This window comes from Microtus pennsylvanicus, chromosome 5, assembly GCF_037038515.1.
Source record: "Microtus pennsylvanicus isolate mMicPen1 chromosome 5, mMicPen1.hap1, whole genome shotgun sequence".
NCBI classification, from domain to species: Eukaryota; Metazoa; Chordata; class Mammalia; order Rodentia; family Cricetidae; genus Microtus; species Microtus pennsylvanicus.
In genome coordinates, this window is record NC_134583.1 from 117,002,277 (window position 1) to 117,017,742 (window position 15,466).

The 15,466-nt window shown below is 43.4% G+C and overlaps 1 protein-coding gene across 2 annotated transcripts in view; it reads right to left on the minus strand.

Moving 5' to 3' along the window:
* Myof (myoferlin) overlaps positions 1-15,466 on the minus strand; it is a 139,918-nt gene that overhangs the window by 31,484 nt on the left and 92,968 nt on the right. For both annotated transcript variants that reach the window (XM_075973937.1, XM_075973936.1), the window contains 8 exons: positions 11,985-12,158; positions 10,353-10,461; positions 8,297-8,374; positions 5,464-5,645; positions 5,211-5,369; positions 4,995-5,093; positions 3,856-4,017; positions 2,133-2,298 (listed from right to left, as the gene is read on the minus strand). In XM_075973937.1, coding sequence (XP_075830052.1) covers positions 2,133-2,298; positions 3,856-4,017; positions 4,995-5,093; positions 5,211-5,369; positions 5,464-5,645; positions 8,297-8,374; positions 10,353-10,461; positions 11,985-12,158 — 1,129 coding nt within the window. The remainder of the gene's footprint in view (positions 1-2,132; positions 2,299-3,855; positions 4,018-4,994; positions 5,094-5,210; positions 5,370-5,463; positions 5,646-8,296; positions 8,375-10,352; positions 10,462-11,984; positions 12,159-15,466) is intronic.

Consider the following 15,466-nt stretch of genomic DNA (forward strand, 5'->3'; position numbering starts at 1 on the left):
GCAGGAGTGGGCACGAGGATGGCGAACCTGTGTCTAAAAGAGCCCCGTTTTCTTGGGAAATGGGATAGAGAAACACAGAAGAGTAGAGGAAGACAGAGGACAGAGAAGGTGATTAGAGAGAAGAAGAGAAGGGAAGGGGAGAAGAGGGGAGAAGAAAGAGCAGGATGTGTTTCTTTCATCAGCGAGACGCTGCTTTTGTCTGTTCAGCCAGCCCTTGCTCTCCCAGCGTATGCAGAGGGAGACGTCCATGGCCTAATCTTACACGCAGTTTCCAGATGGATGCAACTCTGGATTTAGGATTAAGAGCAGGGGCTTAAGAACAGGCCCTGGAGTCCCTGGGTTTATCTCACCCAACCAAAGGCAGGTGCCTAAGGACCAGCCTGATACTCAGGGTGGAGTCACAGGAACATAGCTGTTGAATAATTGAAGAAGAGCCTAGGTCAGAACTCAGACAGAAAAAAACCCCACCAAGTCAAAAGACCTTCCCATAAGGTTACCTACCAGGCATTGGACATGAATGGAGAGGAAGGTACTCTGGGGAAAGATTACCATGCTCCTGCATTGGGCTAATTAAGCGAATTGTTTACATGATCTCATGTGGCCCTTTGATAATCCTTAAGATATGTTATTATCTCCACTTTAAAGATAAAAATTTAAACTGAAGCAAGAAGGAGGTTAGTTGCTGCAAATTGAACCTTGATGGATGGGAATAAGTTCATAGACTAGCTCTGTTAGACTCTGGTTTCTTTGTTATCAATCACCCCAGAACCCAGGGAAGAGCAAACGCTCAATAAATGTCAGAGAAACACTCAGATAGAGGAAGGAACTGGACATTTACTGAGCATCTATCTTAAAACCAATTGTTTTAAGGTGGAGTTTCCCATCCACCTGGTACCCTCAGGTGGACAAGTTGCCCAGAAACTTCGGATATAAACTCATCTGCAACTGCAGCCCACACAGGACTTAAAAGCCAGATGGACAAGGATGCTTGAATACCTCTGTGAGCAAATTTCTTCCTAAGTACCAGTTTACCCAGGATTGACTTGTAGTATATTTGCTTAAACAGAAGATATCTTGAATAGAATTTTCAGTGAAAAATGGATAGAATTTTCCAGTCCTTGACTGAGGTCTAAACTCATGAAGACAAAGGGTCTGTGATCTTGTACACCAAGTGACTGAGCCCCCAGCCCTTAACACAGTACTAAGTACATAGTAAACTAAAAAACAAAGATCTATTGAACGGAGAAGGGCAAAACACTGTATCATTACCTATTTGTTATTGAAGTCTAAGTTAAATATTATAGCCTGTCCTATCACTTGCATATTAACTATACAACCTAAGGTAAATCATTAAAGTTCTCTTGTGTGGATAACAATGGGGTAGCTTTCAAATGGCCTCATGACATCTTTGTCAAGTGTCAATGAAGCGGGCCCATGGACAAAGTAACTCGGAATAGCAGTTTCCTCCCTAGAGCTGGCCAGGGAAAACAAACCTGTAACCCTAGCACTTGAGACAGAGAGGGAGGAGATGACAGAGTCCAAGTTTATCGTGAACTATAAAGAAAAACCCTGCCATTTAGAAAGAAAAATCATCCTCATGGATGGGATCTCTGTGTCCACATACAGGAGGTTCTGTTTCTCCACATCTAATATTCACAGCACTGACTTGCACACATTCATTTCCTTGTTGGATGCTTTGACTTTGAGGACAAGATTGTTTTGGTCCCTTGGCCTCCCCAGCAATTAGACCAATGAATGACATTCTATGAATGTTCAACAACTATTTGTTGGAGGCTGAATGTCTCAATCCCTTTCATTGATGTGGGGACAGTACCCCCTGAGTCTTCAGGATCCTTCCTCAAAGACAAATAGCGAAGCTCGTGTAGCAGGCAACATTCCCTCCAAAGACACACTGCATTTATGCAGGAGCAAAGCATGCCAGGATTCTGCCTCTCAAAGTAGTTCGAGTTCAGGCTGGCTGTCCCATGACTATCTGTATTTCCCTAGCCCACTGGAAATCACAACTTTCTTCCACTGTAGTATCTAGACAGAGGCTATGGTTTGCAGACATTCAATCTGACTAGGTGTAAAAAGCTCAAAAACGTAACGTATAGACTTGCCCACAGACGTACCTTTTAGTTGAGGTACAATATCCTCTTTTCCCTCATACGGATCACAGCGAAAGCGGTCCAGGCGGTCAATGGTGCACTGGCCAACCACGGGTTTCCGCCCAAACTGCCTGTGGTCAATGACTTTGATCACTAGTGGAGGCATGTACAGTTCTTCCTTGGGCAAGAACTAGGAATCACAAAAAAACAGATGCCTTTTTTTTTCTCCAAGATCTGGCAGGGATAGCTGTCAATTCTCCCAAGGGACCAGCCCAGCTTCTTTGTGCCCTATGAACATAACCCAGGGACCTTCCATAGGCCCTCCAGTGGCTGGGGTGCCCGGTAGTGGTCTCAGAGCTTAGAGCATTCTCTTTTAGCCAGGCTCTGCGAGATCAAACCCTCCCTCTGCTGTCACAGAGTGCATGACCTTAGGAACTTTTCTAACCCTCTATGCCCAGTTACTTCCTCGTTACTAGTAGAGCCGTGGAATCCACACATGAAGCACTTAGGGTGTAGAAGGCAAGCATCATGGGGAATGAGTCTTTGTCACTCCTGACCCCATTTCTACCTGAGAGTTATTTCAGTGACAGTAACTGTCCAGGACTTTAGCTATCTGCTAGCCAGGGCTTAAGCAGAATTTAGGAACAGTGGAGACACAGATAAACTTTCAAGGGAAATGAAATAACAGACTGGGAATCCTTCAGTGCTAGGGTGTTGCGGGAGCTCCTTCCGCTCTGCTCCTTCAGCCAATAGCATGGTCTCTCTCCCTTTAAAAAAGCGGCCACTTCCCTCAATTCCCTCAGCGGCTATTGGCTGAAGGAGCGGAAGGAGCTCCCACAACACTAGTTGCTCAAAGCCAAACGGAGATGCTCATTTTGCCTTCACTGTCCTGGAATGTAGGGGCCTTGATGACATGCCCTGATTGGAGAACATGGGCCTGACCTGGAAGCTTGATTGTGGTTTGGATGCATGTCTGTCATGGCCTTCACTGGAAGAGAGGACGGGGCTCCCTGAGTGCCTCCTCTCACTCAAAGCTGGGTCCTAGACTGGAAGTTACAGGGGAGGAGGGTAGAGAGCAGAAAGGATAGGCAGAGTGTCTTTGGGGTGACTGGTTAGGGATTCTGCTTCTACACATCCATGAGGTTGTCCATCTGCAGCATCAGAGGGAAAGACTTCTGGCTCGGGAGTGGAAGGACCCTAGTCCATGTTCTGGCCACTCCCTCGCTGTGTCCTGCTCCATACATTAGTTATACATTAGTCAACCTTTTCACTCCTTCTAAGGGAAGGGGAGGGTGATAACTGTGCCCAGCACCGAGCTGGAACTGTGCATGAGATTAGAGCACAGCTACTAAGGCCTATACTAGAGATCAAACACTCACTGGAGAAACAAGTGGTGTTCATACACATGTCCCCATGGCTGGAGCTGCTTGAAGCTTTCAGAAACTGGAATCAGACAACCTAAGGAAGGGGGACCTCTGACATGCTCAGTACAGGGCTAGGTTTTCTGTCTGTCAGACTCTGGAAATGAATCAGCTGTCGGTGAGTATACACTCACACTTCAGGCATGGACACACATGGATGCATATACTCACACTTCAGGCATGAACACACATGGAATACATGCTCACATTTCATATATGAACACACCCAGGAGTATACACTCATGCTTCATATATGGACACACACACAGGAGTATACACTCATGCTTCAGGCATGGACACATGTGAACTGCAATCTACATACGTACCACTTTCATGAAGAGAACAGAACTTGGGAAGTTGGGCGTCTTCTTAAGGTTTTTGATCACCACCGATTCGACTCTTTCTCCCCCACACTCCACCACCAGACTGGGGGATGTGACAGAAGCCATCTGGTAGTTTTTCATATTTCTTAAGCCCCAAGCTAGAATCTGAGAAAACAAGTTAAAAGAGGAGGGAAGGAAACCTGACATATTAAAAATACCGTATCAATTTTGGTGGTGGTGGCACACATCTAGAGGAAGGTAGATCTCTGAGTTCAAGGCTAGCCTGGTCTTATAGAGTGAGATCCAGGACAGCCAGGGCTAAACAGAGAAACCCCATCTCAAAAAACAAAGAAACAAACAAAAACCAAAACTACCAAACAAGAATAACAAAATGTATAAGCAGAAATCCAGCCTCAATCACCAGGACAGTCTTTAAGATGGACTTCCATACATTTGTCTAAAATACCAGGGATTGTTATCTTCAGGAACCTGTGGACAACAGAGGAAGTGGTTCTACCCTTCCCTTCTGTTGAGAGCTATAAAAAGAGCCCCATAGCTGTAAATGTAATGTAAAGTCAGCTTCTCTTTGTGTCTGCTGCAAACAGGACTCATGTTGTGATCTACCGTGGGGCAATTTGGAGGATCAAGTATAAACCTCTTCTCCGGTAAGTGACTTGCAAGCATTCTAAACAGGTAGCTGTTGTTTGAAGCTTCCCATGTCTGTCTTCGAGAACACCCAGGCAAAACAACAAAACAAGAGGCGCTAACAACACTTGCCTTATCTGGACACTCTTATCCAGACACATTATCTCCACTAGCCTGTGTCTGCCCTAATTATCTCTCCTGCCACCACTGTCCACACGCTTCCCTATTCCTGGCCTCTGCCTCCCTTGCAGGTCCTTCTCTCTGTTCCCACAGGCACTTTCTCTTGGGCCATCTTCTCTTTCTCTGGTGAACTCCCCCAAGTCTCAGAAATCTGCTTCTTGGTGCTTTTTGTTAAGATTTCAATTTTCTATAACTATTTCTATTTTGGGGGGGGAAGATTTTATAGACATGCAGCCTGACGCCATTCTCTGCATTAACAGTTCTTGCTTTGTTCTACCCTTTGGTTTGAATGGGTAAAAGTTGGCGAGAATACATACCTCAATAGCAGTGAGCTGAACCACGGGCCGGATCCCCGGAGGGACCATGTATAAGTTCGGTGCTCGTTGAGAGGGAAGAATAGGAAGGTTGGAGCCATCCTGTGGAACAAGCATAGGCTGTCAATACTTCCTTTTCACTAGAGCCAAGAGTGCCTGGAATGAGCAGGATGCTTCAAGTCACTCAAGGAATACAAGAGCGAGAATAAAAAGATGTACCTTGTTCCTTAGAATCAGCTCTGCTGTCACAAGGACATCCCCACAAGCCTTGTCTCCGTTCATGACCGGATGCCAGAGAAGCTTAGGGGTGACATCTGTTTCTGAGTTTAGCTTCACCAAAGGAGAGCAAATACTTCGACCTAAAAATTCATCTTTGCCCTACAGAAGGAAACCACATTCAAACTCCTGATCAAAGAACCCTTAGAGACCTCTACCATGTCCCCAGGCCGTCTTAAAATATCATGTTACCTACCACTTGGTCATTGTCAAAAAGTTCTATGATAACTTTGGGTGGGTTCTGTAGAACTGTTTGGGGTTCCCCAAAGATTTCCACCTCATCAAATATAATCGTTTGATCCCAGGTGGGATTCAGAGTGGAGTGGATGATCTCCGTGGTTTTGCTTCGATGGAGAAAGGAGACGTGAGCGTATGGATCTATGGGCAGAGAAAGACAACAATAGAGTCAAGGCGAAGTCTGCCTTTCCAGGACAGCCCATTTCTTCCCACGGCCTTTCTTGTGCACATGGCCGTCATAGGCTTTCACCGCCCATTAAGACAAGAACTCTAGAACGCTGGGCCTCACAGAGGAAGGTATCATGGTGAGTGAGAAGCACCTAAAGGGAGACCCTGGTGTATGCAAAGGGGTGTCTCTCTGGAGTGTACGCATGCCTAGCAAGGTTAATCAGGTCAAGCACAGGCTCTTTCGCATGCATAATCTAGAGTATAAGCTTTGCAACTAGATGCATATGGTGTCAAGCCCCTGTTCCCATGACCTTGAGAGAAAAAAATATTTAATCTTCCTAAGTATTTAATATTCCTAAATATTTAACCTTCCTTTGTTCCTTCCTTTGTCCCCAGTGGACAGAAGACAAAATGGTGTGAAGAACATGGGCTGCTTAGGACACGGCCTGTTAGCCACATCACTCATAAATACCGGTTATTTTTATGTTTTTCTTTCTGCTGTTTTGATAAGCTGATAAATACCAGTTTATTTCATGCTTTTGCTTCTAATGATATCTATTTAGAAGGATCTATATTTGAGTGCCGGGGTTTTGTTTCCTTCCTTCCTTTCTTCCTTCCTTCCTTTTCTTGAGGCCATAATTTTTTAAAAGATTTTTTTTTTTTTTGCTTTTTCGAGACAGGGTTTCTCTGTGGCTTTGGAGCCTGTCCTGGAACTAGCTCTGTAGACCAGGCTGGTCTCGAACTCACAGAGATCCACCTGCCTCTGCCTCCCGAGTGCTGGGATTAAAGGCGTGTGCCACCATCGCCCGGTTTAAAAGATTTTTTAAATACAATCTTCTCTCATTTTACTTAGCTATCCCCATTCCTACTCCTTCCCCTTCTCCTGCTCCACCCTTCCCTCCACCCCGCCCAGCCACTCCTAAGAAAAGAAAGTCTTCCCATGGGAAGTCAACAAAGTCTGAAGCTTCACTTCAAGGCAAGACCAAGGCCCTCCCCCCTATATCTAGGCTGAGCAAGGTATCCCTCCGAAGAGAATGTGCTCCTAGATGCCAGTTCAAGCACTAGGGATAAATCCTGGTCCCACTACCAGTGGCCCCACAGACTGCCCAAGTCTCACACCTGCCCCCCCCACCTTCAGTGGGCCTAGTTTGGTCCTATGCAGGTTCCCCTGCTATCAGTTCAGAGTCAGTGAGCTCCCACTAGCTCCGGTCAGCTGTTTCTGTGGCTAGAAACCAGTTACTCGATAATATGAGCAAAGGGGTCGAGTGCCAGGTTTTTTATTTTGGCTTTGGTTTTTTTTTGTTTTTCAAGATGAGGTTTCTCTGTATAGCTTTGGAGTCTAACCTGGAACTCACTCTGGAAACTAGGCTGGCCTTGAGCTTGAGATCTGCTGGGATTAAAGGCCTGCACCACCACCGCCCAGAGTGCGGGTTTTATGAATACAGCAGTGAATAGGAAAGGCTCAGCTGCTCTCAGAATCTACAGCTTGTAACAACAGGAAAGTGTTTCCAATCTTATATACCAAAAATTATTCTGGGTTCTCCTACGTGGTGAGGAACACTAAACCATTTCAGTTTCCCAGTGGGGTGACATTCCAGCAATAAATAATGCCTATGCCATTACATGAATAGAACTTTTTTTATTTTTCCCCATTGATAAATCTTGCCTCTTTGACTGTGAGAAATGTGCTTGAAGTTTTATGCAGACACCAGTAAAGATTTTTCTAAAAATTCCATTTGAATCTACAGTAAGGGAGTGCCCCCTGGTGGATACTATTTGAAAATTTCTTTAAAACGTTTTTGAAGCTTTGCTCCTCAGAATAGGATAATCTTGATCCGATTTAAAGAACGGAATCTAATTTATAGACCAGATCCAGATAATTTGGTCTAATTTATTTGGGAAGGAAATAATTCCCAATACTGATCCAGGGGAGTGCTGAGACACAGCTCAGAATTGACACAAGTACAGTACATCACAGCATTAGGTGAGTGTTTCAAGAGTTGTTTCCAAACAAGAACCAGACATGGTTCCTGCACTCACTGCACTTTTGGAAGAAGGAGTAAAGCCAAAACTACCTGGGCACCAGTATGAGGATGTTGAAGCCTCATAGTTACACAGTACTAGAAGATGGCTAGGGTCGGGATGGGGTGATGGTGGGGTAAGCAGCAGAGGAGGCAGAAAATATACAAACATATGGCTCACAGTCAGTTGCTGTGGGTTAAAGGGTTAACTGTGTGTTCTTTTTTTTATCATCTTGAGAATATAAGCAAAAAATGTAAAGAATTTGAGTTCACCAAACGGCCCAGGACCCAGGTCTAAAATGCAGCCATGCACACAAGGGGAGCACAGAGATGCTCTTTGTGACACGTCATGGCTCAATAAGTGATCCTTAGTGTCCAAGGGCCACATGGCTTCTGTGTATGTTCCTAAAGCAGCTGGTAACTCCTTTAGAAACCATCGGGTCGTTTTCTTCAAGTATAGTCCAAGTATACTTCAAAGTAGTTTCTCTATGAAGAGGGGTTTCTTGTAAGAAATGAGAACAAAACAAAACACAAACCCACTAGAGAGGCAGTTGAGTCAAGCTAGCCTGCCATGATATAGTATATTAAGGATTTCCCTGTCACCTGAAAAGCTGTCTTTGTCCAAAGCCATGAGGTTCCTAGCTTGGTAAATGTAGCAGCGCAGGTGGTAGACATAGACTCCTGAAAAGAAGAGGGTGACAAGAAATAGGACCCCGTTAACAAGATTTTTCTGGAATGTTTGGAGGTGATATGTGTTTCAGATTCATGGGCCGCTTGTCCATTTCCCCATAGCAGAGAGCACAAATTTTCCCAACACAGTGGTTTCTTATATAAGAAAACTTACAGTGGTCCTCTTATCCACCATTTTGCTTCCTGTATTTCAGTTGCCCATAGACAAGTCTCAGATCACAGACATAAGAATGCTTATCTAAATTTCAGTGTAAACAGTGAAATAGTCCAGAAATAAACAATTCACAAGTTTCATACTGCTAGCTCTGTAGTGTGAACATCTCAAAGTATTCAGCTCCATTCACTTGGGGTGTGGGTCATGCCTCTGTCCAGTGTATCTATGTTGTATATGCTGCCTGCGTGTTAGCCGCTCAGTAGTTCCTTCTCCCAGTTTTCAGACTGACTGATGTAGTCACACTGTAGGGCTTATAGGAAATAACCCTTATTTATTTAATAAAAGCCCACATTGTAAGAGTAGTGATATTGGCAGATTATTATAGTGATTTTAATACCCTTTATGTTTATCATGTTACTGCTGTTTACTGGTTACTGTATCTAATTTATAAATTAAACTGCACCACATGTATGCATGTATAATACTAGATGGTTTATAAGCAGGGTTGGCCGGGAGTCTTAGAGTGGATCTAGTGTGGTTAAGAGGCGGGGAGAGTGTAAAGAGAGTGTATTTAAACTACTATACACCAGGTGTGGTGCTGCACACTTGCAATCCCAGCAAACAAGAGGCAGAGGCAGAGTGGATTATATACAGAAACCCTCCCCTAAAGGTAAAATCAAATCAAACAAGTAACTGCTGTAACAGTCCCGATGCCATATGGTCACTGGGAGAACACTGGTCCTACTGTGACCTTCCTGGATTTAGTGCACAGCTCTTCATCACAGACTATCTAAAGTGCCTGGGTTTCTAGCAGCCACAGAGCAAGGCCTCGGTGTTATGTTAGACCAAGGTCTGTGATAATTTTCTGCCGAACGTTTCTTTGACTTTTAAAATTTTCAAACTCCTTTTATTAATGCACACACACACAGACATGTGCATGCATGTACACACACAGACATATACACACATTCATGCATGTTCATACACACACATGTGGGATTCTCCTCTGCATGTTGTGAATATATTTTCTTACCATTGCTTAATAAAAAGCTACTTTGGGCCTATGGCAGTGTAGAATAAAGCAAGGTGGGAATTCCAAGTAGAGATAGAGGAAAAAAAGAAGGTGGAATCCATGTAGCTGCCGAAGGAGTAACATGTCAGCACCTGGAAGCCACAGCCTAGTGGCGCTATATAGATAAATAGAAATAGGTTAATTTAAGATGTAAGAGTTACTTAATAAGAAGCCTAAGCTAATAGGCCAAGCAGTGTTTTAATTAATATAGTTTCTGTGTGATTATTTTGGGTTTGGGCGGCCAGGAATGAACAAGCAGCCACCACCTACTACTACTATTAACACACACACACACACACACACACACACACACACACACACACACACAGTTTGAAGGATAGCAGAGTATTGACTGAATGTCTGAATTCCAGAACCATAAATGCTTGAATATCTGGTACATATCAAGACCTATGTAAACATGTGCTATTATTAATAGCATTCTGAGATTCTTAAAGACTGGCATTGAAAATAGACTTTCCTTAAAACTTTAGCCTTTTTTTCTGTAATTAAAATAATAATTTAGGAATTTTCTAGTCAGAATGAGTATTTTAGACAGACATTAAAATCAGTGATTTGAGCATTCTTCATCCCAAATATAATATAGTTTTTTCAGACTGTGTTTTAAAAATCCTCATTAAGTGAAGAACTAGAAAGGCACTGAGATTTTATCATATTTGATGATCTGAAGAGTTTTCTCAACGAAAATGACAGATGCAGAACTTACAGCAGCCTGTAAAACTTACTGTCGAAATTACAGGAAACAATGGGTGTGTTTGCTCCAAACACAGTGGTGGCACTGTGTTTCTGCTTTTCTGAGCTCTTCTCATCTCCATCCTCTGTGGTGTCTGCCCCCTAAAGTAGGAGGAAGCCATTGTCATTATCATCATTATCACCATCATCAACCACCCTTACCATCATCATCATCACCATCATCATCCTCACCATCATCATCATCATCATCATCACCATCATCACCATCATTACCACCATCATAATCCTCACCATCACCACCATCATCACCATCCTCATCTATCATCATCATCATGATCGTGCATCATCATCACCATCATCACCATCATCCATCATCATCACCATCATCACCATCATCCATCATCATCACTGTCATCACCACCATCATCATCACTATCATCCATCATCATCGCCATTATCATCATTACATCTTCATCACCATCATCATCACTATAACCTAAAACCAAGCAAGCCAATAAGTGAGATTAGCAAGCAGCTGCAACAGTGGTTTTTAGGAGAGATTTTATCACCAACCACTTAATTTCCCAAGGTAACACCCAGGACAGCGAGTGACTTCTTCAGATCACCTCGCTAGAAGGTGGCAGAGCAGGGGGTGAAAGCCAATCCTTCAGCCCCAAGTCCAGGTTTACCAAACCCTGCTGTTGAAAGAGTGGGGAATAGTGGAAACCCTCCAAGGCTGGGAGGAGGAAGACAAAGAACAGCAGAGAGTGGTGTGGTCAGAGTGCAGAGGAGAAAACAGACTGCACCTAGAAATGGTCCTTCTTCTCCCCTGCCCCTCCCTTCCTTCCTGTGTGTCTCTGTGAGTGGCATGTGTGTGTATATATATATATCCGTGCACAATTGTATGTGTGGTCAGAGTAGGGTATCTATTACTCACTTCCTCATTCCCTGAAGACAGGGTCTTGTTGAACTGGGGCTCAGTGGCGAGCCCCAGTGACCATCCTGCTTTCCTTTGCTGCCATTTCCCCACTCCTCAGTGCTGGGGTGACAGTCATCCACTGCCACAGACACCCTGGACATGGGTACTAAGTATCTAAACTCAGGCCCTTAGGCCGCACAGAAAATGTTCTTAACTATAGGGCCTTCTCCACAATCTGTGGAACTGGATCTTGGCCACCATGCTGAACAGATCTCCCATTGATGTTTTTATTCATTCCCTCTACTGACCTGCGCCACCTCATCACCTTCCTGTACTGTCACCTGAATCATCTTTTAATTTTGTGAGTCACCCTTCTGCTTTCCTCCCCTGTGAGTCTGTATATTCAGCTCTTTCAGTCTGTTAAATAGCTACAATTTCCAAGCCATCTGTGCCTACACAGTTACTGAATGTTTCCTGAAATCAGGGCCCTGGCAGACATACTTGGGGAATTCTGGGAGAACTATATGTGCCTTCAGTACTGTTCTGAGGACCTCTCATGCAGTAGTGGCTTCTTCCCAAGATGGGAGTCATTGGGCACTCAGGGCATATACCTTTCCCCCAGCTTCTTCACAGCCATGCATCCCTGAGATTTCAGGAGCCTCTCTGGAGTTGTCTGTGCTTTCTAGGTGACTCACACATTTCCTGGACACAAGTATTAGTCACACTTTGACTTCTGGTTACTTACGAGGGCACCTTCAAGTTTAAAGATGGCAGCAGCACCGTGTGTTTCGGAAGGAGCCATTTTTCTCCTCCAGCGTCTGCGGCGAAAGGTGTCTGAACTGCGCTGTTTCCAGTGGAACTTCCAGCCAATCAGTGAAGCATATTCCCAGCCCTCCCGGTCTTCAAACTCTTCCATGGCCTAAAATAGAAACATAACTTTTAAGGAGAAACAATACTCTTCTTCATATTGATAGAGCAGACCAGTAGGTCAATGGACAATAGGTAGTCACAAATATCCACTCTGTCAAGTACTACATGAGGAGCCAGGGATACAGCTAAGAGAGAAGAGATGGGAGCTCTGACTTGGCAGAGCTGGCGGACTGTAGGATACAGGAAGGCAACTATAGCAACCATTCAAACATGGAAGTGTGTGAGAGTGGGTGCTTTCTCAGAATGAGCTCACAAGAACATGCAATGTGACATTTTTGGAAAGAATTACTATCTGCATTTTATATGTGGGGTCAAATGTATCACCCCTTAGGAGTTAAATGTCTTGTTCATGCCAAAAGCTGCTTAGTTAGTAACGATGTGATAGATCTTAACCCAGTACAGTACTCTTAAGTTAAACATGGTTCATGTGCACACGATCTATTCTGAGAATTTGTCCTCAAAGCTGAAGTAAGACTGAAGAAGAAGATAGATGTGGCCTTTGCTTCCATGTAGTTGACATTTGAGTAGACAGAATTTTATATAACTGTCTTACAATCATGACCAGCTTGAATAAATGGGAAATAATAGTGAATATTATTGATGAGCTTAGAAATAAAAGCTCCATGTATGGTTGTGATTAGTGGGTAGTCCTTTTCTTTCCACTTCGAATAAACATAAAGCCCAGGTTTCATATGAACTTGCAGCTTCCTTTGTGATAGTGTGAATAAGAACAAGGTCATACATAACTTGCGTAGCCGAAAATGAAGCAGGTTAGGGGACATGATTGAAGTCTCAGCCCGGCTCATTAGTGGAACTAGGATTTCTGACCAATGGTCCAGTGTTCTTCCCAAGTCATGTTAGTGCTTGTGTGGAAAGAGAAAGTGAAGCAGGTCTGGAAATTTCTCACCCAATCAGGTCGGGACAATGTCGGTTTAAGACACACCCATTCCAGCACACCCTGTCCAGGAAGCAGGCTGCTAAGCAAGGTAGACACCAAGATGGTCTAACTATTCTCCTTCCCAGGAAGATCATCATTGAATAAAATGCGACTTCCCAGCATCTGCTAGAGTTGAGCCTTCAGAGCAATAGGAAGCGCTCCTGTTTAGTATCAGTCTAACCTGGCTTCAAAGGTCATCTCTGTCACCTTCTGAAGTCTATTTTATGGCTATGAACTCCATCTGTGGAATGAGCAACAACCCAGACCTTACAGCTTATGCATGACACATTTGTGTGCTGAATGTTCTAAATGACATGTAAAACATACTTTTTGGTATTAATTCCATTTTACTATCCCACTTAATTTAGTATGCAGTTTAAAGCCTTGTGATACCCTAATTAAATTAAGGTATGGATAGTTTTATGTCAACTAGATACAAGCTAGAGTTATTTATGAAGAAGGAACCCAAATGAAAAAAAAAAGCCTCTACCAGGTTGGCCTATGGGCAAGCCTGGAGGGAGTTTTCTTGCTTGACGATTGATGTGGGAGGGCCCAGCTTACTGTGGATGGTGCCACCTCTGGGTAGGTAGTTCTGGGCTATAAGAAAGCAGGCTGAGCAAGTCATGATGAGCAAGCCAGTAAGAAGCATTCCTCCATGGCCTCTGCATCAGTTCCTGCCTCCAGTCTCTTGACTTTGCCAGTGGCCATGTCAGAGGAGCTGTACGTGACAGCTGACATCAAGGGACTGGCCCATCAGGATATTTCTTGGATAGGCAAGGCCCCAAGACCACAGACCCAGAGTGACTTTTGCTTCTGCTGTGCCCTCACGTGTCTGCTGCCATCTTTCCCTGGTGTCTGGCATGGTGTGAATGGGGGTGGGGAGATCCCCCCTGCCTGAAATGTAGTGTGCGTGTCTCATGGAAACATCCGGTTCTACTGGGCATTTTTTACCTGTGGGTTATTATGAAGATGATTTCCTCTTAAGCTGTACTGTTTAACCAAAGCAATGATTTTATACAATAATAGTGTTAGGTCAGGCTGTGATGGCACACACCTTTAATCCGAGCACTCGGAGGCAGAGACAGGAGTATCTCTGTGAGTTCAAGGCCAGCCTGGTCTACTGAGTACATTCCAGGACAGGCTCCAAAGCTAGAAACAAAGAAACAAACAAACAAAAAGCCCACAACAACAACAAAAAACTAGTGTGAGTTTAAATTGAATTTTGATTGAGGATTTGAAATAAATATTGTAAGGGATTATATAGAGGTTAGTTTAGTGGGAAAATTAACATAGGATTAACATAGGTAAAGGTAGGATAAAATGCTGCCCTGCCTTTGATAAAGCAGAGGCTAAAAAAATAAAGCAAGGAAATATCACACAGCTAGAACACATGAGTTCCTACTGAGGAGCCCCATAGACTGTGCCTTAGGATAGTGATTAAGGAAAACAGCTGAGTCCTGGTAGCCCAGTTAGCTTAAACCCTTTTCATCTTAATGCTGGAAGATGTTCACAGGTTTGGAGTGTATCATAGCTGAGACAAAGCCTCGGGCTAGATTAAGGTATTTTGATAATAGCTCTGAAGTTAGGAATCAGAAAACAAAGCAGCCCAATTATTACTAGCTGATGTATTTCCCTTGTTAAGAATGGGTTATTGATCAAAGATGATGATTAATTCCCTGTACCCATTTCTGCCCTCAATCTCCTGATATAAAAACTACTGATGACTGGGTACGCAGGCTAAAGATTTAAAGTAGAGCTGACTGGTTGTTTTTCATGTACAGAAGTTTAGGCTTGCGATTCCTTTAAGAGTCCTTGTAAGATCACCTTTCAAGATAAGTAATAAAGTAATTGGTCCTTCCTTTGTAACCACAAAACACAGCCTTCCAGTAATAGAACTGGCTGATAAGAATACCGTGCTTGTTTATACTCTGTTAATCTGTAACAAGTTGCTTGGGTATGAATGTACGTGGGTTCTTGATGATAACTTGTTTTTTTACCTGTAATACGTAAAATGTTAAATCATGTAAAGGAAATAAAAAGCATGTTTTCTACTTGCTTTCATTGTAATCATTCACTTGAAAAATAGAATGTAACCACATTGTAATTGTTATATAGCTTGAAAGATTTTGTGGGACGTATAAGGAAAAACAAAGAAAGAGAATAAGAATAAAGATAGAAGAAAAACATCAAGAATGAGAGATTAGGGAGAATAAAAATCAAGTTAGGAGGAAAACATCAAAAGAGACAGAAGGGACATTTCTGGATAGAGATAAGAAAAGAGAATAAAGACTACAGAAGAAGGAAGCTATCAAGAGAGCATGAGTGTCTTTCTCCTTCCCCTCAGATAAAAAAGTCATAGC